The sequence below is a fragment of the Ctenopharyngodon idella genome, chromosome 20 (assembly GCF_019924925.1).
Source record: "Ctenopharyngodon idella isolate HZGC_01 chromosome 20, HZGC01, whole genome shotgun sequence".
NCBI classification, from domain to species: Eukaryota; Metazoa; Chordata; class Actinopteri; order Cypriniformes; family Xenocyprididae; genus Ctenopharyngodon; species Ctenopharyngodon idella.
The window spans coordinates 10,446,460-10,470,865 of NC_067239.1; the positions used below are offsets into that span (position 1 = coordinate 10,446,460).

A 24,406-nucleotide genomic window follows, 5' to 3' on the forward strand; every position below is an offset into this window, starting at 1 on the left:
ACTAAATTGTATAGTACACTTGGGTGTTTGAAACAAATTGAGTGTCAGTCATTTTTTCGAGCATTTCTCTTAATTTTGTGGTGTACTCCAGTTGGAGTGTTACAACCTATCGGCACTTTTGGTTCTGTGGATGTTTAGAAAATAATCATATTTTTACACCCACAGAATAGATTAATTTGTTCACTGACAATGACCAACAATGGACACCGAATAATTCTGTAATTGTCATTTTTCTGAACCACAATGAGTACCACATTTTCTTTGTGCTGCTAATAACAACAAAGTTGATATCACTAAACGCAGGGCTCAGCAGAACAGAAACATTGGTGAAGCAAACCATAAACACAACAATAAGAACGGATAACCAGGAGCTAGGGGATTTAAGGTCATTGCGGAGCAGAGGGCTCGGGAGACCAAGGTGGAGCTAGAGGGAACGAGTGCGATGGAGGAGCCCGGCGAGCTGAAGGGGTGGAGGTACCACAGCTGCAGGTCCAGAAGTCTTCAGTGAAAACAGGGTAATGTCAAACCAAGGCGGAGATGGCAGGACGAGGGACCCCGGTTGAGCCGGAGGGATGACAGGCCACGGTGAAGCCCAGGGAGTGAGCAGCCACAATGGAGCCAATAGGTCTAAGGACTGAGGTGGAGTCCTGGTCTCGGAGGATCACTATGGAGCTGAATGGTCGGAGCTTTGAGCAACCCACTCCAAAGACTTGGGAGCTCTGGAACCACCGGACTTTGAGCTCTGGGACCACTAGGTCCTTTGCCACCTCACCCACTATGAAGGGGGATCTGCTTAATTGTAGAGTTCCCACTGTATAAACTCAAAAAGCGTCCCTCAAAGACTATCAAAGGAGAGTTCCGCTTTGAGGCCTTCATTCAGTCTAGCTCTGTAAAGGGCCATTAGTGATCTTTCAGGGTATTGAATCTGGGGTCAGTGTTCAAAAAATCCTGGGTATGGCCCTATGGGGGCGACCCTCCTGGTTGAGGAGGAGGAGACGTACTATTGGTAGATCCATATGTTTAAGTCCGTTCTTGTGCCAGGGTTAGCTTCCACAAAGATGAGGATAAAAAAGAGGATCTTGATCAGCACAGCAGATCTACATTTAAGCTAAACAAATCAAAGTTGATATCACTAAATGTGGGGCTCAGGAGAGCAGGAATATAGGTGAAGCAAACCATAAACAAAACAACAAGAACGGACAACATGGCAACAAATGAACAAAGAAAAACAAGCAAGGAAACTAAATATCAAGAGCTAAACTAAAAGTGACAATACTGGGTTGGAATGGCATATGGTTGAGTAAATCATGGCACTTTTTTTTAAAGGCTTTTACAGAAATCCACAGCACTCTGAAAGCAGTGTGGAAGGGTGGTTCATTAAAAATGCATTGCAATAATGAAGCACAGAAGCAGCGGTTCCTAAATGTAAAGAGGACTCTCTCGGGCAGTGGTTTGCTACAGAGGGAGAGCACGCTGTCTCATCCTGTTAACCTTGCCTGAGTCCTGAAGAGCACTCTATTTTTGAAACACTCGGAGGCCTCTCTCTCTCTCTGTGTGTGTGTGTGTGTGTGTGAGTGTGTGCGCATGTGAGTGTGTGTGTATCTAGATGTGTTAACATGCCTCTTGCGCTGCTGTCTCCGCCATTCCACCTGCAGTCAAGAACACGCAGTCACATGTTAATGCCAAACCCCCACCCGCCTCCTTTCCCAACCACTGCAGCCTCTCTTGTTTAAGGGCCCTGCAGGAATTGTTCTGGGGCTGCTTTGTGAGTCTGTGGCCTGAGGCTGACAGATGTGAGCTGGAAGTGTCACACTTATGTTTCCAAGTTCATTTGCTGTGGGCTCAAATAGCATTTTGCTATAGTATGGTGATAGTGTGGCTTTATGAAGGTTTTTAATGTTATAAGGTACTCATACTCCTATTTTCACTGCCATGAGACCTGACTGAATTAATGAATTTCAAATCAAAATTTTTGTGACTTTATTCTATATCTCTCAAGTTTGAAGTCTTGACAGTCTTAACAGTCTCTACATTATATGTTAGTGTACTCTTAAAAGTTGACAACATAAGTTTTTAGCAGAAAATTTACGGAGAGCAAAAATATTATTTGCTCATCATGAGTATGTCTTAAATTCGTATCCTGTAACATTTTCTCTATAATGAGCAATTGGAAGTATAACAAATCATTGCTCACAGCTATGATGTAAATGAAATGTCTTGTTGCAATAGTAAATAGACCAACAGCAGAAAACTGTTTCAGACACATGCTTGGACAGACATTCTCTCCAGATTATTCATTGTACCCCAAAGCTGGATTCATAAAATAGTCACGGTGGGATCAGGGTATGCTTAGTCTGAAAAGAGTAGACAAGTTGCATAACGTTCAACTGAAAATATTCAGAAATATGCATTTAAATGTATATTCCATTTATGTAAATTCATAGAATAAAGTCTGTGTGCAAAATTCAGTTTTATTCTATACTGTTGGAGTATGTATTCTGGTTTTGTGTCAATGTGTGAAAAAAAGTGGTGAACGTATTATCATTCTTATGAATGAAATTCTTCACAGCTAGCAAAGTGGGCTTTCAATAAATATGGCTATTAGACAGTAGAAAATCAGGGGAAAAAATGAAATCTGAGCTACCTGACTAGAGAAAAAAAAGGCTGCTGTCTTTTGCCAAATAGGTAGGAAAACTTCTCAGGATACACATGTAACCATGGTTCCCTGAGAAGGGAACGAGACACTGTGTCGGATGATGAAACTTTAGGGAACGCCTTCAGCATGACAGTGCCTGAAGCACTTGTGCAACTAGTCCAACTTGGTGTGCAACTTGGTGCTGCGTCATCCTGTGGCGTATGATGGTGTAACGTGGAAGCTACAAAGGGAGCCAGCAACATAGCAGCACCAGCTTCTGATAGACTGAAGCAAGCCACTCCCAGGCATGTAGGAAGTATGGCAAAGGGATGCAGAGTCTCGTTGCCTTCTCAGGGATCCATGGTTACATGCGTAACTTGAGATGTTCCCTTTTAAGGGAACTCGCGCTGCGTCGTATGACGACACTTTGGGGAAGAAATACCCATTTCGCTATGCTGACAAATGCCTGCCCTAGTGTGAAGCTGCTTAGGCACAACTCAGGACACCTGAGGCCCCAGAGTAGCCGACAGTTCCAGGCTAAAAAACCTTATAGAGGTGCATCAAGTACATCTTGGAGGTATGCCCCCGACAGTTAAGCTTTAGATGATGCCATACTCTGTGTGGAATGTGCTCTGACTAGAAGAGGCAAAGGCAGACCGAGTAACTGTAGCTTCTCCTGTTATGTTCACACATTAGGAAGATGAAAGGCCTGAAGGACTATGGGCCGGGCTGCATTAGTTGCTACTTTAGGTATATAATCCAGCCTTTGGTGAAGAATAGCTTTCACCTTACCTGGAGCAAATTCCAGACAGGAGGATGCAACTGACAGAGCCTGTAAATCTCCTATTCTCTTAAGCGAAGTGAGCGCCAGTAAGAACGCCATTTTTAGAGTAAGAGTCCAAGGGCTCGAAGGGTGTCAGGGACAACCCTTCTAGTACCACGGCTAGATCCCATGCCAGGATTCTAACCTGAGCCGCAGGCCTCATCCTCAGAGTACCATGAAGGAAACGAGTTACCAGGTGGTGCTTCCCCAAAGATCCACCACCTAACAGCGAGTGGAAGGCAGTTATGTCCGCCACGTACAACTTAAGTGTGCATGGAGAAAGACCGGCAGAGAAATGATCTTGAAGGAACTCCAGCACTAAAGCAGTTATGAAAATATTTTTTAAGGATTTTTCAAGAATTGTACTTTCTTGAACAATCTTACAAACTTCAAATTTATCTTAAGAATTTCCAAACTTCTTTCTTATAAAGAATTTTGTGAATCCGGCCCCTGACTTGTAACATCTACTTATTCGATTCTCAACATATTTTCTGTCCTCTCTATTGTGTGTCTGTGTGCGATAAAAAGGAAAAAGAAGTCCAAATATGTACAGGAATATGAAATAAGCTAGTCTCTGTCTCTGCAAAATGGTTCTCTGCAAAACGGTTCCCTAAACGGATACCTCATGGTTGTGTTCTCCATATTTCCACTTTTAGTGTCACTTCATAGAGTTGTGACATGTAGTAACACCATAGAGTAACTTGCGAGTAACAATATAATATTCATGCTAATTGAAGGCCACATTTCTACTAAACAGCATCACTATCACAATAAAAGAATGGGTTAAATGGGGGGGTCTATCTATCACATTTGAGCATTGTGGAGGAGACTTGGCAAGCACCATTGTAGCGTTTCATTTGTTTATTTTAACTGTGTGATGAGTCAAAATTATTTTGTGTGGTAATTGACAGCAAGCTACAGATGTTTATAGAGCTTATTTTTATTTAACACAGAATATTCCTTTAAGAAAACCCTGAGGTTAGCAGAAATTCATTAATTGAATAGTTAAATTTGAGCATCAGTAATAGTGATGCTAGTGGAGCACTGCTAATAATTCCAATGCGCTCAGTTTGAAAAAAAATGCTGTTGATTGTACTTATGTTGTATTTAACCTGGAACATTTCTGTATTGATTTAACATGACACATATATTCACATCATTGACTAATCACAGCAGCATGCTGAGAAATTGCTTTCCCCAGGTTATATAGATATATCTGTGTACTATCAGATTAGATTTGTGTTTCTTTATTACTTTGCTCTGATAGCAAATAAGGGCATCCAATGACTAATATTAATGAACAGCATACACTAAACACTACAGCATCTTAAATTATGAATTTAAATATGCAAATACCTGCCTTAACTGCTTCTTTATCATTGGGGATAAATTGTGAATTTATTGTTGGACATATTAGAAGAAGTTGCTTTTGGAATAGCATGGAAGAGGGAACTTAAGGTAAACCAAAAAAATGTTCACATTTACTATGTAAAAATAGCCCTAGTCTCTCTCTCTCCCTCTCCCTCTCTCTCTCTCTCTCTCTCTCTCTCTCTCTCTCTCTCTCTCTCTATCTCTCCCCCACACACAAATGCACTCTTCTGTGTAAGGAGAGGTGTGAGCATTCGTCTTCTCCTCAGGCTGACAAACACCTTCATTGTGACACTGATCTTAGAAGGCATCCACACTGACACTGCAAAGTTTTATCTCTTCCTCTCGGTCTCCTTCACTCCTTCCTTTGTATCACCTCTTATTATTCAGTTTTATTATTCAGCTGTAGCACACATCATTAGAAGACAATGTGTGCTGTTGTTTACTATTAAATGAGTTAGTTTTTAATAACTATACCTTAAAATTCATTACCTCTATAGTATACCTTAAAGTGGCTATCATTCACTAAGATACTAAGATTGGGTTGCACCTGTTGGTTTTATGTGTTTAATTGCATGTGTTTTAGTGTGTGATTCAATAAAGCAATAAAAAAAAAAAAATGCAGTTTACACAGTGCAGTTCCCCATCTTGCAGGGCTGTTCTGAGTTATAGGTTGTGAGGAATGAAACAGACTACCAAGAACTGCCATACTTTATTAAAACTGTTCAGCATCAATCCACCACTGCAATCTAGAATCCTGAATAATAGGGCTGGGCAAAAAAATATAAGTACTGTTTTGGTGTCAGCGTGAAGCACGCATGAACTGACCATCTCCTCCGCTTTAATATCAGTTACAGCGCAAAATAAATATGAACGAACATCTGAAGGTATGCTAAAAGATAGAGTACAACTTACCGAAATCCGTATCGTGTCTCATGTAATCACTCAATCAGTGTTTCAACTGCTGAAAGACATGAATAAAACAGCTTAAAATGTGTCACGTAACGTCACATTTAAGGAATAAGGAAAACCATATTCAGTGACCACAAACTCGTTAGTTAGCTAGAAAAATTTACTTCAGAGAAAATAATTTTGCTAAAAATACACCGTTACATATTTATTATAATGTTTAATGTTCTTCAATATGTAATGCATGTTTGAATTAATCCGTCAAGTTTTTATGAAGTTTTTATGACAGCCACCATTTAAAATGTTTACATTTCAAAAACGAATTGGAGTAGAAATATAATTATGTGATTGTAAAGTATTAGTATTGTAACTGTTCATTTTAACCTTCAATATTATATACTGTAGTAATGTAGTACCAACTGACTTCCATGTATACAGTAGTTTAGCATTAGTTGAGAGATTTTTTTTTTCCTTGAGAAAATTTGTCATGTACTGTACCTGATATATATCCAAAGTAATCAATATTAAATCGAACTGATTTGAATCAGAATCTTATCGAATCGAAAGCTTGTGAATCAAAATTGAATCAAATCATGAAACTTGTGTCAATACCCAGCCCTGCTGAATAAGCCTTAAAAGGCTGAATAGACTTAAAAGTCCAATAGACTACGCTGTGCATTTTAAAATATGATCAGACAAGAATCCAGTGCAGATACTGTAGAATCTAGTTAAACTGGTTTGCAAGTGGTTAGTAAATAAAACCGCTTTTCCACCATCTGACTGAATGGTACTAAGAACAGTAAGGAACAGTTCCAGTTATATTTCCACTTGTACTTGGTTTGGCACAGCATGATTACAAACCGCTCTTGGCCCAGAATTCTCAGCACGGTTGGCTAAAACGGTGCTGAACTGTGGTGGTAGAATGTGTGTGTGATGTCGCCACTCAGGATTGGTCACTTGTCTGTTGCCTGACTATAGTTTCTCTGTAGCTGTCCAAGCGTGCTATTTAATCAAAGTAAACACAAGTTAATAAAAATTAAAAGAAAAATCTGATTATCCTCCATATTTACATCTCATACTGTCTGTAAATGTCTGTAAACTCTTGCGTTACTAAGGCAACGACTGATGCATTTGTATTACATTCCAAAGAGCTCTGTTATCAGCCCCACAGTGGAAAATGAAACCATATCTGAACCAGCTGGGCCAGATCGGCACGGAATGGAATGGTTTAGCAATGAGTAATTTATTTATTTTGTTTATTATTTTATTTAAAATAAATAAAGTGCAATAATGCTATTATTAATTATTTTGTTTTTTTTATAGTTATATTTAATGGGTTACACTATGTGCAGTGTGAGCACCAATCCAAATCTCCAAGAGCTCTCATGAGGACCAGGCTAAAAAAACTTATGTGTACCCCTGGTTATATAAGTAAATCATATAAGTAAATCATGTGTTAGGGATCTTTAGATATTTTAGTGGAAAACAAGACAAAAAATAATTATTACGAAAATTATTCTTTTCACAAATTGCTGGGGTGGACAGGAGAGGGAGCTTTGCGTTGAGTTATACTATGTCTGCATAGTATATCAATATTTTTTACTTAAGAAGAGCAAGACACATACTGTTTTCCACAATATGACCCCTTTAAGTCATCGTATTTCATAAAAAAAAATACAAAATTCTACACCACTAGTCTAAAATAATGATGAAATCTAGCTAACAGCTCAATATTTGGATGCTCATTTATCTTCTATCCGCTGTTCAGGTAGAGCACATGAATAATAGTTCAAAAGACGACCCTTTATTCTAGGTTGACGAATGTGGTAAGATCAGCGCGGCAGAGTCTGAGCTGTAAAGCAGAGCTTCTTATTTGAATCAAGGGCAGAGATGCAGTTATCTGGGATGAAAAATGCAAAGGCCAGCACATTTGCAAACAAAAAGCCTCATCTTCATTCACCACCATTTGGCTTTTGTTCCACATGTCATCTACTATACAACAATTCTATGCAGCGCTAAAAGTGAACAAAGAAGAATAATGAAACTGGTATCTACAATGTTATCGGCTCAATTGTAGGCACTTGTCAGTGAGGATTTAGAAAATAAATCTTTTAGCATTTTTTAAACCTCATGGCGAAGATTGAACTTTTTAAAGGAATAATTCACACTATTGATAATGTTGCCATCATTTACTCACCATCATGTCTTTTCAAACCCTGATGACACAAAATTGCTATTCTTGTCCTTCACGGCAGCTTTCAAATATCATTTACAGTCATGCACATTGAAATACGACTTGTGATTTCAGTGTCATCACAATTTACGTTATATCTGAGTTTGTTTTAATTAAACATAACCACTTTGACATTTTCAACATCTCCTTTTGTGTTCCACAAAAGAAAGTACACAAACTCAGATATACAGCATGTGCTAGCTTGGGATAGGAATCTGGTTCAAGATTGATTAATGTTTCTTTTTCGTATTTTTGAGAAAGAACAAATAGAGAATGTTTGAAAAAGCAATTCTTATTCACTTGGCAGCCTTGTCAAATAATCATGAGAACAGAACAGCTTGTGTTTAATTTGTCTGTGAGGCATTTCATGTGGAAAAAAAAAAAGTGTCTTTCCACTGCAGAAGGTGTTTTTACAGACTTTAATTGTGTCACCATGAATCACACACTCTATGTTTGATTGTTGATTCTCTTGCACAGCAGACAGTCAGTGTCATCTGATTGTCATGACACTAGCGAAGAGTAAGGTGGCTCCAAGAGTGTAAATGAAAATCATTTGGTTGCAGTGTCTAGTTCTGGCTAAGATTTTGGTTACAATTTATTTCGCTGGTCCGCTTTAGACATTCTACTAAGTAACTACATGTCAACTCATTAGAGTATTAGTAGACTGTTATTAGACTGTTAGGTTAGGGATTGGGTAAGTAGAATGAGTTGATATAGTTACAAAGTTAGTTATAGTCAGTAGAATGTCTGTTGGGGAGCATCAAAATAAAGTGTTAGCAGATATAAGGCAGACAGTCTACTAATACTCTAATAGTCCTTATTTATAAATATTAAAATCGTGGTGTGTGTGTGTGTGTGTGTGTGTGTGTGTGTGCGTGTGTGTGTGCGCGTGTGTGTGTGTCTGTGTGTGTGTTTGTGTGTGTGGCAGTATTTGAGAGAGATCTACAAACCTTATCACTCTGCCACAAGGATCAGTTTGGGTCCTTTGGATTATGCATTATGTTTACTGTTATTACCTTGTCAATTCATAATAAAAGAGCCATGTTTGCAGTTGTGCCACCTTGACATTTTAGAATATACAAATTGCTGGACAAAAGTGTCTCAACAGCTTTAAAACTACTGCTATTTATAAAATTTGTTTATATAAAAGGTTTCAAACCTAAAAATGATGCCATAGTATTTAGTTTTTTATTATTTTTTTATTATTAAGAAACCATTTTAAACAGTTTTCTTTATTCATTTGTTCGGACAGTTGCTAGGCACAACGCGAAGTGGAGTTTATTATAAAATGGTTACCACACAATACAAATATTAAAGCCAAAAAAATATGTATCAGTGCAACTTGCATGAAGAAAAATCATTAAAAGCCTTCCTTCCCCTGGTAAAAATAGTCACTGGCCGTGAACAGCAACAGAAGTTAGATATATTATGCCATTATATATATCTGTTAGATGATTAGATCTGAGCGAGTCACTCAGTTGCAAAGACTTTTATATTGAAACTTGTTATAAACACGGAACAAGACGCAAATGACAAATACTTTGACTAGCACTGTCAGTGTCAGCAGGGCATGGGAAAATCCATTAAATGTTAGAAGGACAAGATTGCAGCAGACATTCAAACGGATTGTTTATTATGAACATAGGACTGACCTGCAGGAAAATGCTAAATCTGAATGCACTGGTCACTTGATATTTCTCTCACAATGCTCTTCTACATAATGCAGTAAGCTTCAATGAACAAAATCAATAGATAACAAACATATGTTTACGTTGCTAAGAGTGGTTGCTAAGACAGACGCAGCAACATACTCAGTGGTGCAGCAATAGAGGGTATGCATTGACGTCACTTTCCCACCGGAACACGCTCTCTCAGCTGGACTGAGTGGCAAAAGAGCCTGTGAAAATGCTGTGAAACTGTGAAAACGCAAGTAAAACAAACAATTACATTAAAGGTTGGGCTCAGTAGTGTTCCTTACAACTTGTCAAAGAAACCTAATCCATGGATATTGACATGAAGCCAGGAATCGTTTTTCTTGACATTTAGATGTGCCTGATTTCGATGCCGGGGAAATACATAAAGCAAATCTGCCTGTGAATGCTTTTTATAAATACAATATAGGTCTAAATCCGAGTGATCACTTATATCAGTGTTATATATATCATCATATCGTCTAGCCAGTTTTTGTCAGTGTTTATTTAAAAAGACCCAATTATGCAGAACATAAGATGGTAAACATTTAATTGATGAATTGTCAATACAATATATAACAATCAGTGTTGGGGAAAGTTACTTTTAAAAGTAATTACATAACTCAAGTTAATTGTAATGCGTTACCCCCAAAACTGATAACAATACAATGTATAGGGTATGGTTTTACTCCAAAATCCAACATTTTGACAAAATGATAACTGCAAATCCACTTTTCTCTGCCTAAAGTCCAGTTGTTTCTGTGAATTGCAGCGATCCATTTGCTTCTTTTTTTCTGTAGCTTTCGGCAGTCTGTGAAAATATACCTCCGATTTTTTGTCAAATCTATTTGTACAGTCAATCACAAAGCTCTTTCCGGTTTTAGATGTGTTGTGTGTGTTTTTCACAGCATTCACGCTGAAAACCAATGCTGCCACTCAGTCTTTTTGCCACTTAGTGGGCGTAACCGCAGTCACAATGGCCGACAGTGACATCACGTGCATACCCTCTATATTTATGTAATGCGGTCAGCTGTATGTTTTTTGGGAATTTTACAACGGCTTCAAACGTGGCTCAACCAATCAGAATCAAGGGTAGAACTATCATTTTATAATAGTATTTATTTGAATACTGTAAAAACAGTAATATTGTGAACTAGTAAACAGTAATATTACAGTTAAAAAACTGTTTTCCATTTTAACATATTTTAATATGTAATTTACTCCTGTAATGACAGCTGAATTTTCAGCATTATTACTCCAGCCTTCAGTGTCAGATGATCCTTCAGAAATCATTCAATTTAAAAAAACAACAAAACAAAACAAAAAAAACAACAACAAAAAAAACAGTTCTTTTAAATTGTAATAATAATTCACAAAATTACTGTATTTTTTTTTTTTTTTTAATCAATCAAATGCAACATTGGTGAGTGTAAAGGACTTATTTTAGAAACATTAAAATTTATTTATTTCACATTTCTGACCTATAGTGACCTATAGTGAACTAAAGTTTCTAAAGGAAGTTTTGTCAGATTTTGTCACCAAAATATAACTGTTTAACTATTTCAACTTTTCATTTTATTTACTTATTTATTTATTTATTTATTTATTTATTAAATGTGGTTTGTTAAGATTGCAAATTGAGTGGTTCTTTGTGATTTGATTGGCATCTTCAGAGAAGAATTTTTAAGTTTCATGCAATCTTAAAAAAGTGGTACAATATGTTGAAAAAAAAGTGACTTTTGACAGATATACATTGGACAAATGTGAATTTAAAAAAATGGGACAGACCATCGTCATGAGACCACGAGACATCATTTAGTCCTTTTATAAGGCTGTTCCTTGGGGACCTCACAATGTAGATTTTTCAGGTTTGACTGCTGACTGAGTACTAGCTGATCCTGACACACACATTAGTATTTCTGTTAAGGTAGGGGACTTTCCATTGTTGTTTTTGTATTGAGCTAGTTATATTCTTTATCCCCTAACCTAACCCTCTCATAAATCTTTCTGTATTTTTACAATTGAATTTAATATTTTTATTATGCTGTTTTCCCCATGACCCCATTGACTCCTCCCTGCAATGTATAGGTGATAGCACGTTTTACTATTATTTTAAGGACAGCTGGTCAAAACCTGACCCACACACATACACATGTTCCTTCACATGGCTGAGGAAATGTGGCTTTCAAAAAGCAGTCATGTGGGAAATTGACAAAGCTCCAGAGTAGAATGTAAAGAAAGAGAGAGACAGAGAGAGAGACAGAGATGTGCATGGCAGGGTTATGGTAACAGACATTGTATTAAGATTTCTCTCATACCTACACAAACACACTCATGCGTGGACACACTTTCACAAATATCTGCCCTCAGTCAGTCTCTCACTCGCTATATATCTCTCTCACTCTCTATAAATCTTCAAACAGCTCTAAAAGGATCCAAATTCTCTGGCTAGTCTTCTTCTGCCCTCTACTGTTCACAGCCAGTGTGTGTTTTTTTTTTTTTTTTTTTTTTTTTTTTTTAAATCGGACGACATTTTAAAATCATTGTCTTTTATAGTCTTAGGGCATTTTCCATTGGGCCGGTTGTCAACCTAGAAAGTGGACTTCATAGAGTATTTGACCATCCTAGGTTATGTTCATTTGACCATTCCAATGTGTGTATATTAGACTGGGGATTGGAAAGTATTTCTACAGTACATCATGACCTCAGATTTCTTTGATGCATATTCTTTCTTAAAAGGAGAATGCTTGCGACAATATATATATGTGACACCCTGCTAATTTATTCTAATCATGCATGTTTCCAGAAACGTTTGTGTTTGGAAAAGAATAGAGTATGTTTTAGAATTTACTGTTTTTTGAATGCTTTAGAGAAGCATTTAGGAAGAGCAATCAACCTTTGTGCTTAAGCAATAGCTCCCTGCTGGCCTATGGATGGATGGATGGATGGATGGATGGATGAACTGTAGATATCCATTTGGCTCTGTAAAGCTCTGGATGTGTCACATGACCTGTATTACATGCAGCATGCAGAAAACACTCAAAAAAACTTTAACTTTTGTTAGTTTCACTCAAACCACCCTTGTTCACATTACTTAAAAAAAACTAATGTAACTACATGAACGTAATTTAACTGCATTGTTTCTACTAAAAATTACTATTATCAGCTTTACTTAGTAAGTGTTTGTTCAGTCAATTTAGCATTGCTGAGTGAAACACACAAATTAATGTTGACATAACTAACTGGGCAGTGGATCCATTGTTCCCAGCATGCTTTGCAAGGGACTGCATTAGAAGAGTAAATTTAGGGATTAAAGTGTTATTTTATGTGTTTTTCAGTAAAGGGAAAGATATTGTTAGTTTATGTTAGTGTTTAATGTTCAGTTATGTTGAACATTTAGAGTAGTTTCTGTATTCTGTTTTTGAATTTTGTGGTTACCATTATGCAGAAGAGTGTCACCTGTGTTTAGGCTGTGTGCACTCATATACCCATGTTTAGGATGGAATTCCTGCTCTCAATTCAATTGAGTTTGTTCAATGAGTTATTTTTTGAGTGCATTTTGTAGAGAAAATAGTTCATTTAATAAGGTAAATTAGGTCAATAACTGTGTTCACTTTATGTAATAAACATAACATTATTAAAGGGATAGTTCACCCAAAAATGAAAATTTGATGTTTATCTGCTTACCCCCAGGGCATCCGAGATGTAGGTGACTTTGTTTCTTCAGTAGAACACAAATGATGATTTTTAACTCCAACCGTTGCGGTCTGTCAGTCGTATAATGCTTGTCAATGGTAACTCCATCTATAAGAGTCAAAAAAACATGCACAGACAAATCCAAATTAAACCCTGCGGCTTGTGACGACACATTGATGTCCTAAGACACGAACGATCGGATTGTGTGAGAAACCGAACCGTATTTATATAATTTTTTACCTCTAAAACACCACTATATCCAACTGCATTGCGCATCCGGTTGGTGAGGTCTGAACACGCTCTGACAATGGAAGTGATGTCTCGCACTCATTTAAGTATAAGCGTGAGACATCACTTCCGTCATCAGAACGCGTTTTCAGACCTCACCAACCGGATACACAAGGCAGTTGGACATAGTGGTGTTTTAGAGGTAAAAAATTATATAAATACTGTTCGGTTTCTCGCACAAACCGATCGTTTCGAGTCTTAGGACATTAATGTGTCGTCACGAGCCACAGGGTTTAATTTGGATTTGTCTGTGCATGTTTTTTTGACTCTTATACATGGAGTTACCATTGACAAGCATTATACACTGAAAAAAAAGATTTTTTGATGCTGTTCACTTTATTTAAACAACTTATTTTGATTCAACGCCATTGTATCAGGTTTCTGGTTTAAATGTGATTGATTCATGTTAAATTGACTTGAAACGATTACTCTTTGACTTAACTTGATGTTTTCATATTGTAATAACATGTTTCAATCAAGTAAACCCAACCAGGACTCAATCAAACAGGATTTTCACTTCCCATCATGCTTTGCAAAGGGGCTGAACTAAGAGTGTAAATGTTGAAATAAAGTGTTATTTTAAGCAGTTTTTAGGAAGATGAGAAAATGGAAAGACTTTTTAATGTTTACTGTTCTATTATGTTGGTATTTAAAAGTTTCTGTTAATTAATAGTTTTAGGGTTACCATTGTGGTGAATTGTTGCACTTGTGCTTGGGTTAAGGACCTGCTAACAAACTTGCTAACATTACTTTAATAAGAAAGCAATCACTGTGGTAGTGCTCTGGGTTGCATTTCCCAAAAGCATTGTAAGCCTATGTTGATTGTAAAACCATTGCCACCAATGGACTTATGGTAAATTTAGGCTTTACAATGTTTTTGGTTAAGGCAATTTAGGATGCATCCAGTATCACATCTAGATTTCTAACACAGAACATCACAAAAGTTATGTAAATCACAAAATTAAACAAGAAGAATTAATTGTAAAAATCAATGTATATGAAAACAATTTATTTTACATTATTATTATTATTACATTATTTATATGTATTAAGGTATTGTTTTATGTATTGCATGTCCTATGATTATTTATGTATTTTGATGATTTATGTCTTTTTTTTAAGGGTGTATTGAAATGATTTAAGGAATAAATTACATATAATTACACAAATTATTAACATACAGTACAATATATGTGACCCGTGCTGGCAAATTGAGTCGGAAAGCACACAGGCTAATTACGAGCTACAGGTAAAACAAGTGAAAAATATTTTGGTCGAATTTGACAAAAATGAGTTCATTAAGTCCTCGTCTAGCGATCCAAATGGTCCAAATAGCAATTAAACATCTAAAAGTATCTTTATTTGTATGTTTTCTGGGAGGAGTACATTTCTTTTGTCCATGAAAAATGCCATTTTTCTCTGGTCAGTTCTCCATGATTGGCCCATCCTCTCAGCACAAGTTTGGTATCGTTTCAAAGCGGGGGAGTTGAATCCTATAGATATTTGGTTTTGGCTTGATGTGTGCCAAATTTGATGTTATTACCAGGGATTTTAAGGTATGGTTGGTAGGTGAATTTGTTTTGGAACCTTCAGAAAACTTTAACTCGATTTCTTTGCTGACTCTATCGACTTCAAACAGGTGTAGCTCATTCATTTTTTGTCTGATTCCAACAAATCGTACATCATTTTGAAGGTTTTTTTTTTTTATTTATTTTTTTTTTAATAGATAATGTGAATATAATAAGTCATTTTTGAACATATTGATCACATATTGGTCACATATTGATAATAATATATTTTCCCTTTTATTTTATTTTTTATTTATTTTATGTGCATGTATTTTGTTCAGGTAATTTGCTATTCATCAATTGTTGAAATACTCCACTGTCACGGAGGAGACCGTCTTTGTGTAACCTGTTAACACTGATTGTGCTCTAAACAGTGGAGCATCATAGCACTCATTCTAATAACCTCTCCCTCCCGTCTTCATTGGCAATTTGGTTGGTAATTATGTAAAGTGCTGCTGACTTCCATTTCCAGCAAGCCCTTTTGAAAATGCACATCTCCTCATTACCATTCAAAATGAGCTTTGGAGCTGTTGATATCTCCCCAAAACACATCTGTGCTGTGCAATATTTGTGTGTGTGTGTGTGTGTGTGTGTGTGTGTGTGTGTGTGTGTGTGTGTGTGTGTGTATGTGTGTGTGTGTGTGTTTACACACACACACACACACACGCACCAATCACACACACTTGTGGTATGGAAGACATGGCATCCTGGCGATAGTGTCTGCTCAGTTTGCTTTGAGAAAGGCTGTTTGAGATCAGAGTGAGATAGCTAGTAGTTCAAGACAGGGGGTTAATAACAGTCTTCATTAATGCTTAGAGCTCCCATGAGGTGTGTAACAGCATCAGCAGGGAAGCCAGTTTTCTAATATGTGATGAATTGATCGTTATATTTGTGAATTAATGCATGCTAATAGAGTTGCTTGAACACAACCCTGTTGTTCTCACAGTGCGTCGACGTGAACAGAGCTAAATTAGTTATATGTAAAGGATACTGATTTTCCCTTATGTGTTGGATATTAAATAAAATAATAATAATAATAAAACATATATATATATATATGGCCTATATTTATATTCCTGGTTACAATTTAATATATAATTCAATTTAATACAATGTACTACAATTTAAGCTGTATACAAGGGGCAAGTCACCAGCAGAATAAATGTTAAAAATAAAAAGTTATCACAATTTCTAAAATATAAACACTAAAAGATAACACTTTAGTATGCTAGCTTGACTGTCATGAGAGGGTGGCTTATCTGCATTTTCTGTTCAAAGTAATGTACATTCACCGGCAACTTTATTAGGTGCACCTGTTCAACTGCTCGTTAACGCAAATATCTAAACAGCCAGTCACATGGCAACAACTCAAAGCATGTAGGCATGGAGACATTGATGATTTGGGGTGCGTCTCAATCAGCTCCTTAGCTCCCAAGCTTGTGAGTCAGTATATCGTGTTCACAATTTCGGGCACTGGTAAGGACATTAAGGACGCTGGCTCACTACACATTGGGACACTGATGGCTCTATTTCCAGTGACGTGACTATGTCCTCATTGTAAAACATCACTACTGGTATTTATGGACAACAACAGAGCTGATATCTTTCTGACATTATTTGTACATTATGATAAATACTTACATTATGATAAATACTTAGTTTGGTACATTTACGTGCTACATTTCGGCCGCAAATAAATTAAAGTTGTTAGCTAGATTATGTTCATTACCTATCTAGCTATGTATGTTTATGCTGAAATATAATAAAATAATGGTTTGTATTTTTAAAAACATCTATCGCATGTCGTTGAATATCGATTTGGCTCAAAAGTTTTGCCCTTTAGAATTACATTAAGGGAACATGGTGCATTGTGGGTCTTTTTAGGGAGCGAACGTTTCAGTGCCCTGGAAATGGCCGACTCCCTGATCAGTGCCCTGACTTCTGAAATAGGGAGCTGATTGAGAAGCACCCCTGCTGAAGTTCAAACTGAGCATCAGAATGGGAAAGAAAGGTGATTTAAGTGACATTGCATGATTGTTGGTGCCAAACGAGCTGGTCTGACTATTTCAGAAACTGCTGATCTACTGGGATTTTCACGCACAATCATCTATGGGGTTTACAGAGAAAAGTTTGAAAAAGAGTAAATATCCAGTGAGCGGCAGTTCTGTGGGCAAAAATGCCTCGTTGATGTCAGAGGTCAGAGGAAAATGGCCAGACTAGTTTGAGCTGAAAGGCAACAGTAACTCAAATAACCACTTGTTACAACTGAGGTCTGCAGAAGAGCATCTCTGAATACAGATGGGCTACAGCAGCAGAAGACCACACCGGGTGCCACTTCTATCAGTTAAGAACAGGAAACTGACGCTACAATTCGTACAGGCTCACCAAAATTGGACGATATAAGATTGGACAAAACATTACTGATGAGTCGCGATTTCTGCTGCAACATTCAGAGGGTAGGGTCAGAATTTGGTGTAAACAACATGAAAGCATGAATCCATCCTGCCTTGTATCAATGGTTCAGGCTGCTGGTGGTGGTGTAATGGTGTTTTTTTTTTTTTTTTTTTTCTTGGCACACTTTGGGCCCCTTAGTACCAACCGAACATTGTGTAAATGCCACAGTCTACCTGAGTATTGCTGCTGAGCATGTCCATCCCTTTATGACCACAGTGTACCCATCTTCTGATGGCTACTTCCAGAAGATTAGCGTGCCATGTCACAAAGCTCACATCATCTCACACTGGTTTCTTGAACATGACAATGAGTTCACTGTGCTCAAATGGCCTCCACAGTCACCAGATTTCAATTTAATAGTGCACCTTTGAGATGTGGTGGAAAAGGAGATTCAGAAATCTGCAGCAACTGTGTGGTGCTCTCATGTCAATATGGACCAAAATCTCTGAGGAATGTTTCCAGCACCTTGTTGAATATGCCACAAAGTATTAAGGCAGTTCTGAAGGCAAAAGGGGGTCCAACCTGGTACAAGTAAGGTGTATCTAATAAAGTAGCTGGTGAGTGTATATGTATATCCAGAATTTCAACTCCACAATGTAGCGTCTGGATAGATCCGGCGTAGTCAATCAACTTTGGAAATTTCAGAATGCTTTTAGCCTGCTGAACTGTGTTTGTAAATCTCACATCAGCCCCGGCCGGTCTGACAAAGACGAGCATTTTGGCACTTTCATGGACCCTCTGAGGTTAAACAGAGAACCCCATTTCCTAGCTCTTGAGACATCAAAGGGCCCCTCATGTGGACTAAGTGCCAGATCACATTCCAACACACACCACACACACACAGACACACAAACATGCATTGAAGACTGTATGTGTAAGATATATAATTATATATAAATGTAACCGCCGTTGTATTGTCAAATTGCATATAGTTATTCCCACTGTATAAGCTTAGCTAGGATTGTAGTGATACTAGTGTCATTTCCAACGGTTACATTTGACTGTAAACTATAACTTCTTTTATGTCTTTGCCATCTGACAAGTTTGGTCTCATTGTAAAGCTTTCGTTATGCTCTAATTGAAAATGTATGTCACATGACTGTAAAATGCATTCTTCTATTTTTAATGGTACTTTGAAGAAAATGTACTCAGATCTGACACTTCATAAACCATGCAAATTAGGTCATAAATGGAGACAAAGAAAAAGTTTGCCCGCCAAAATCGCACCCTCATCATTGGCTGATGTACCCCAGGAGGCGTTCTGGTCTGTTGTCCTTAAAACACAATGACACGCGTCTCTCATTTGTCTCTCGATTGTCTCTCGCCATTTAACACACGTCTCTCCCGGACGTCTCGGCGACCGCGCTTCCATCACGCGCCCCCTCTCTTCGGGACGACCATCTTTTGGCAACAGGTTTCTTTGTCAAACCCTCTTCATCCGTCGCCCGAAGCCTTCACTCTTCATCATCTAGGAGATGGACTCTTTTTCTTTATTTTCCGGTTATCTTACTCTTAAGTTAAACCCTTGTTTGAAAATCCCGCCGAAGAACACCTTCTCGGAAAAGGACCAATCGCTTCAGCCGCACGCACCGAAACTCCTGCAGAAACACGAAACGACCACAGCACCTGAACCTATGCAAGTATAGAACCATTCTCTCCAAAGCGTTTTAAGCTCGATGTGTAAGCTGAGTTTCCTTGCTGGCTCTCAAAGGTTTTAACTGTTCATAAATTGCCATTCCTTTGATCACCTCTGTTTTCTTGACTTTACTTTCGCTTTCTATATATGTGTATTGTTTGTGTATGTTTAGTAGTATAGTCTCTGTATCCGTAGTTTCATATATTAAATACATTATATTCATGCTCTATTGTTTTTTTTGCTCATGCAACAAACCCAGGTCACTTTAACGTTTCGATCCAGTATCCTTGCTTTACGCATTGATGCTAGAATAGGAAGTCTTTCTCGTGGCCAGAGAAAAACCTTCTTTTTATAATCGGCTATGAAGAGCTAACGGTTTGCTGGACAAACTAGTTTCTCTAAATTATTATCAAACCAGAACTAATCATATATGTGATTGATTATAATTCGTTGTAATTAATTCACAATATATGTATAATTCCCTCTCGGGTCGGTGTATGTATTATAATTAATCATAAAGCTTTATGATTTATTATATTCATATATTTCACCCATAAATTAATTAAATACCTGTACAGATTCGCTACAACAACAATGAACTGTTGACTTTTGCATGCTCCCCATTCCAGGATGCCAAGAAGGGACACTGCATAATAATAGTAACAATAGTTTTGCAATTCTGTGGTGTTGACAGTAGTGCTGCAGAAATTATACTCCTTTACACCTTTCAGTTCAGCCAAAAATGGAAATTCTGTCATATTTTACTTATCCTCTGGTTATTTCAAACCTGTATTATTTTCTTCTGTGAAACACAAAAGAAAACCAGTGGGGTACAAAAGATTATTGACATCTTTCAAAATACTTTTTTTTCCACAGAAGAATGAAAGGTTTAAACATGAGAGTGAGTAAATGTTGACAGAATTTCACTTTTTTGGGAGTGAACTATCTCTTTAAATTATATTTAACCAGCAAATTTTTTGTAATGGCTCATAACTGCAAAATAATGAACACATTTAGCCTAAAGTAATGATGTTTTAATATTGATAATTTCACATTACTCTCCTTGTTGCGCCGCCAGCCTGACTGATGTTGTTTAAGGCGTCCTATCACATATTACATGACAGCTGTACATGCGTGTAATGCACATTATTTTCCGCACAATGACTCATGCGTTAAATGCAGACTCCTCCATCATTACATAAAAGTCCTCTTTCAGCCAAAGGCCCATTCTTCTTTATTCACCACTAAAACTCAAGGCAGGTATTTCACGGCTGGTTGCCTTTTTTAATCCATTTTCCCAGAATCCCTTCTCAGCTCTGTGCTGTAGCGTTTTGTCCGGTTATGGGGATGAAAATGAAAGACTTTGTTAGAAATGTTCCTTGAGTGTGTGTGGAGTGCTTCTGTGGTCTGAGGAGGAACTTCGTGTGATAGATAGAGCAGATACTAAAATAAATAAATAAATAAATAAACAACTATGGATTGTGGATTAGAGGTGATAGTGTTGCATTAAGAGATCTGTAGCATGTTATCTGTCGTTTTTATACTGTGACAGGTAAGGATGTTAGGAAAAGAGGGTATTTCAAATTATGCAGTATATTTATTCCACTACAGCACTAGTAAATGAAGATTGGAGGAGTTGTTGTGTATGTCTGTGTGTATGTGCATGTGTGTGTTAAGGAGTTTGAAGGCATTTACACGGATTAGAAGGCTAAGAATCAAAGCATAAGAATAAAAATAACTTTTACTCATGTGAAATTAAAATAATTTATGCATACGTAAGAGAATTTACAAAAAAAAAAGTATTTCAATATGTTGTTTCATTCAACAATAATAAATAATAAACAATAAATATAGCTGCAGCTCATTGGGTCAGTGTGCGTTGCTTGTCACAGAGCGACAGAGGACACGTGTTAAACTTGGTAGCAAGTAGTCTTTTTTCTTTTTATTTTTAATTAAGGTCATAATTTAGTTTTTCATGACAATTTTCCACCCACTTTTGATCCTTAAAATGAAACAATTTTTGTGTTTTATAACATACAATCTTTTGCTGAAATTTACTTTGGCACATTTTCATTACAAATACAATTAAAAACCATTTTCAAATGGACACTAAGTGTGCCGCCATTTATAAATTATATTGCTTGTTTCAAAAATGTGTAAAGGCCTTTTCACACATTTTCTGATGCAACTAAATAAAATGAAACACATATTTTGAACTCAAGTGTGAAAGACTTCATAGAAACGCATTGTTTTTTTTTTTTATATCATTGAGCACATTTGAATTGACTTGGTGTGTATAAAGTCCAGTTAAAGTACTCTTTATGAGGTATTTACTTTTTATTTATTATTATTTTTTTTGTGTCTGTTTTCTCCACAGAGGCGTCTATCCTTAGCTATGATGGCAGTATGTATATGAAGGTGGTGATGCCGACAGTAATACATACAGAAGCAGAGGACGTGTCTCTGCGGTTTATGTCCCAGCGTGCCTTTGGCCTGTTGATGGCTGCCACATCACGTGAGTCCGCAGACACACTACGACTAGAGCTGGACAGCGGCCGTGTCAAACTGACCGTCAATTTAGGTATTGTATACTGCTATATTTGACATTCTCTCTCTGTACCATTCTCTCTTCCTCAGTCGTCCGTTATTTGCAAGTTACTGGATGTTATCATCTCTCTAACACTACAACTAAACTGTTATTGTTTTGTTGATCTGCATGGATTGCTCCTGTTTGTTTTTCGTTCTTTTGCTTTGTCTGCGGGTGATGTGGACAGACGAGCTCTCTCATCACTGTCTCACGTAACCTCTGACTTCATGATTGAAGCAACACATCTGCTACAGTCATTCTCATACACATGCTCATTGATTTACTCGCATTGGACAAACAATGGTTTAAAAATCAGAGTAATTTGATTATTTAAAATCGCATGTAATAAAAGCAGCATTTATATTAAGACTGGGTGATATAGCTACACTCTATTACTCTATCTACTCTATCTGTCTATATATCTGTCAATACAACAATACATTGTAGTAAACAACAAAATTTACCTATATGCATTGGGGTTGAAAAGTCTAAGAAATCATTGTATTTTGAATTTTTCGAATGATCAACATAGAAATTTGATTACAAAGGGAGGGGTGAATGATTCTTGACAATGAATAATGTCTAACCTCTATCAGCAGTTTTGCTACTGAGGTTTATATAAGAGAAGATAATAATTCTAAAATCTCAGTCTTGACACAAGGAGTGGATGCGAAACTGGCCTGTTGGCACAGACAATATATTGAATGGCCAAGTAAAAAACATTGTAAAGTCAAAGTGATATTCACATAAGTGTTTGTATTTTTTTTTTAATTAAATACTGTATATCACCCAGCCCTAAATTGTATGCTTTGGACAGGACTGTCTCTTTGTGATACTTTTTTTTTTTATATTTGTGTCTGCTGTTTTCTTAGGGTAAGTTGGTTTTAACAGATGCATATCTTATGTATAACAATTTTTGTCACGTTATCAGGAAAATATGTACCCATTCCCATCCCTCGTTCTTAACGGCATTTATCATGCCTTGTTTAAAGATGGTACTCACCCCTTCAACGGCCTTTAGCCTGCGGCCCTGTAAGCAAACAGCCCGAGACCAGAGCATCCAGCACACCTGCAGCCTGCACACCTGCACAAAACACACACACAGAGTAATTTCTACTAACATCCACCTATAAGCACACAATGTCACAAGAAAGGGCCAGATCATCCATGTTTTAAATATTTTGCAACATCAAAATTAATAGTAAGTTCAGTAAATTCAATTTATTCAATTAGTTTCAATTTCAATGCTAAAATTTGTCATTTTCCATTCATGCATTTAGCATAAATAACAACTAGAACATTCAGTATCCTTTGCACTAGTTTAGTACTGTATATTGTCTTCATTGAAATGACTGTCTATTTTTTTATGAAGAACATGCTACAAGTTTGTGTGGTGCTGGTGCTTTTTGGACCGAGGCTGTTTGCTCCCACTTTTCTGTTGCGGTTGACGGCACATGATAAAAATGGCCATATGGATTCCATCCCGGATAACAGTTTCAATTATTGTAAAAAATCTGTGACATTCTTACAGTTGGTGACCAGTAATTTGGATGATATAATATTTAACAAAAAGAAAGATAAAAAATACCTAGGTTGATGAATCCATTTGGCTTAGAGCAGGCAGCCATTTTAAATGGATTACTATATATATTAAAATTTGGCTAGCCTGGATGCTCAAAATGTGAGACAAAAAGAACAATATTTCGATATAGCCGAAATGTTTTTTGTAGAAATCATCTTTAAGAATGGTTTACTTACAGCTGTGTCTGCATGTTAAACTGGTATAGGAGAAAAACATTTTAATAATAATATAAACATACACATTTAACATAGATACCTTGGATCAAATTGGCCAAATGGGTTATATCTAAAAAATATTGTCCAGAATGCTCAAACGTTTGTTGGAAATTAGTTCAAAATGGCCGCTGCTTCATGTGCTCGTCCCCGGAAGGTGGTCTTTCTGTTGTTGGATGTCTGCAGCTATATCCTTGAAGGACGCGATTTCATCTGTCACTTGTTCTTCCCCATCTAGACTGTGGCAGGATAAACTGTAACACCAGTAAGTCTTTACTCAGTTTGTTCTACATACTCTTTTCTTATCCTGTTGGATTTTTTTTTTTTTTTTTTTTTTTTTTTTTTAGATGAATGCTATGAGAAACACAATCCTTAAGGTCCGTTCACACCAATAACGATAATAACTATAAAGATAACTATAACGATAGCTATATTTGCGTTCACACCAACAAACCATAATGGTCTGTTTATTCTAAGCTTTCGTTCTGCGGTTACAAAGTCTGGACAACGTGTCATTGAACATATTTTTGCTGTTCTTGTTGCATTTGCACGGCTTTAACCAGCACATGTTATCTGCATGCTATGTTTCGAGTATGCTCTAATTTTATGTTACACTGTTTGCTAGTCTGGCATAATGATCTCATCTCCGTTAATACTTCTCACCATTCATTTCAAGGGTATTGTTTTCCAAATTTCCATTTTAAATGTGCAAGCCCTTGAATCC

General features: G+C 37.0%; 1 protein-coding gene and 1 long non-coding RNA gene across 19 annotated transcripts in view; one reads left to right on the forward strand and one right to left on the reverse strand.

Moving 5' to 3' along the window:
• The window catches only part of LOC127502744 (uncharacterized), a 92,111-nt gene extending 69,138 nt beyond the window's left edge, over window positions 1-22,973 (reverse strand). Inside the window, exons 1-2 of the long non-coding RNA XR_007926914.1 lie at window positions 22,892-22,973; window positions 5,742-5,790 (exon numbers count right to left, since the gene is read on the reverse strand). This is a non-coding gene — a long non-coding RNA (uncharacterized LOC127502744). The remainder of the gene's footprint in view (window positions 1-5,741; window positions 5,791-22,891) is intronic.
• Window positions 1-24,406, forward strand: part of nrxn3b (neurexin 3b) — a 375,053-nt gene that overhangs the window by 120,450 nt on the left and 230,197 nt on the right. For 13 of the 18 annotated variants that reach the window (XM_051875950.1, XM_051875962.1, XM_051875951.1 and 10 more), the window contains 2 exons: window positions 21,679-21,882; window positions 23,921-23,947. In XM_051875950.1, the coding sequence (XP_051731910.1) occupies window positions 21,679-21,882; window positions 23,921-23,947 (231 nt within the window). The remainder of the gene's footprint in view (window positions 1-21,678; window positions 21,883-23,920; window positions 23,948-24,406) is intronic. The other 5 variants (XM_051875968.1, XM_051875953.1, XM_051875958.1 and 2 more) reach the window with 1 other exon arrangement.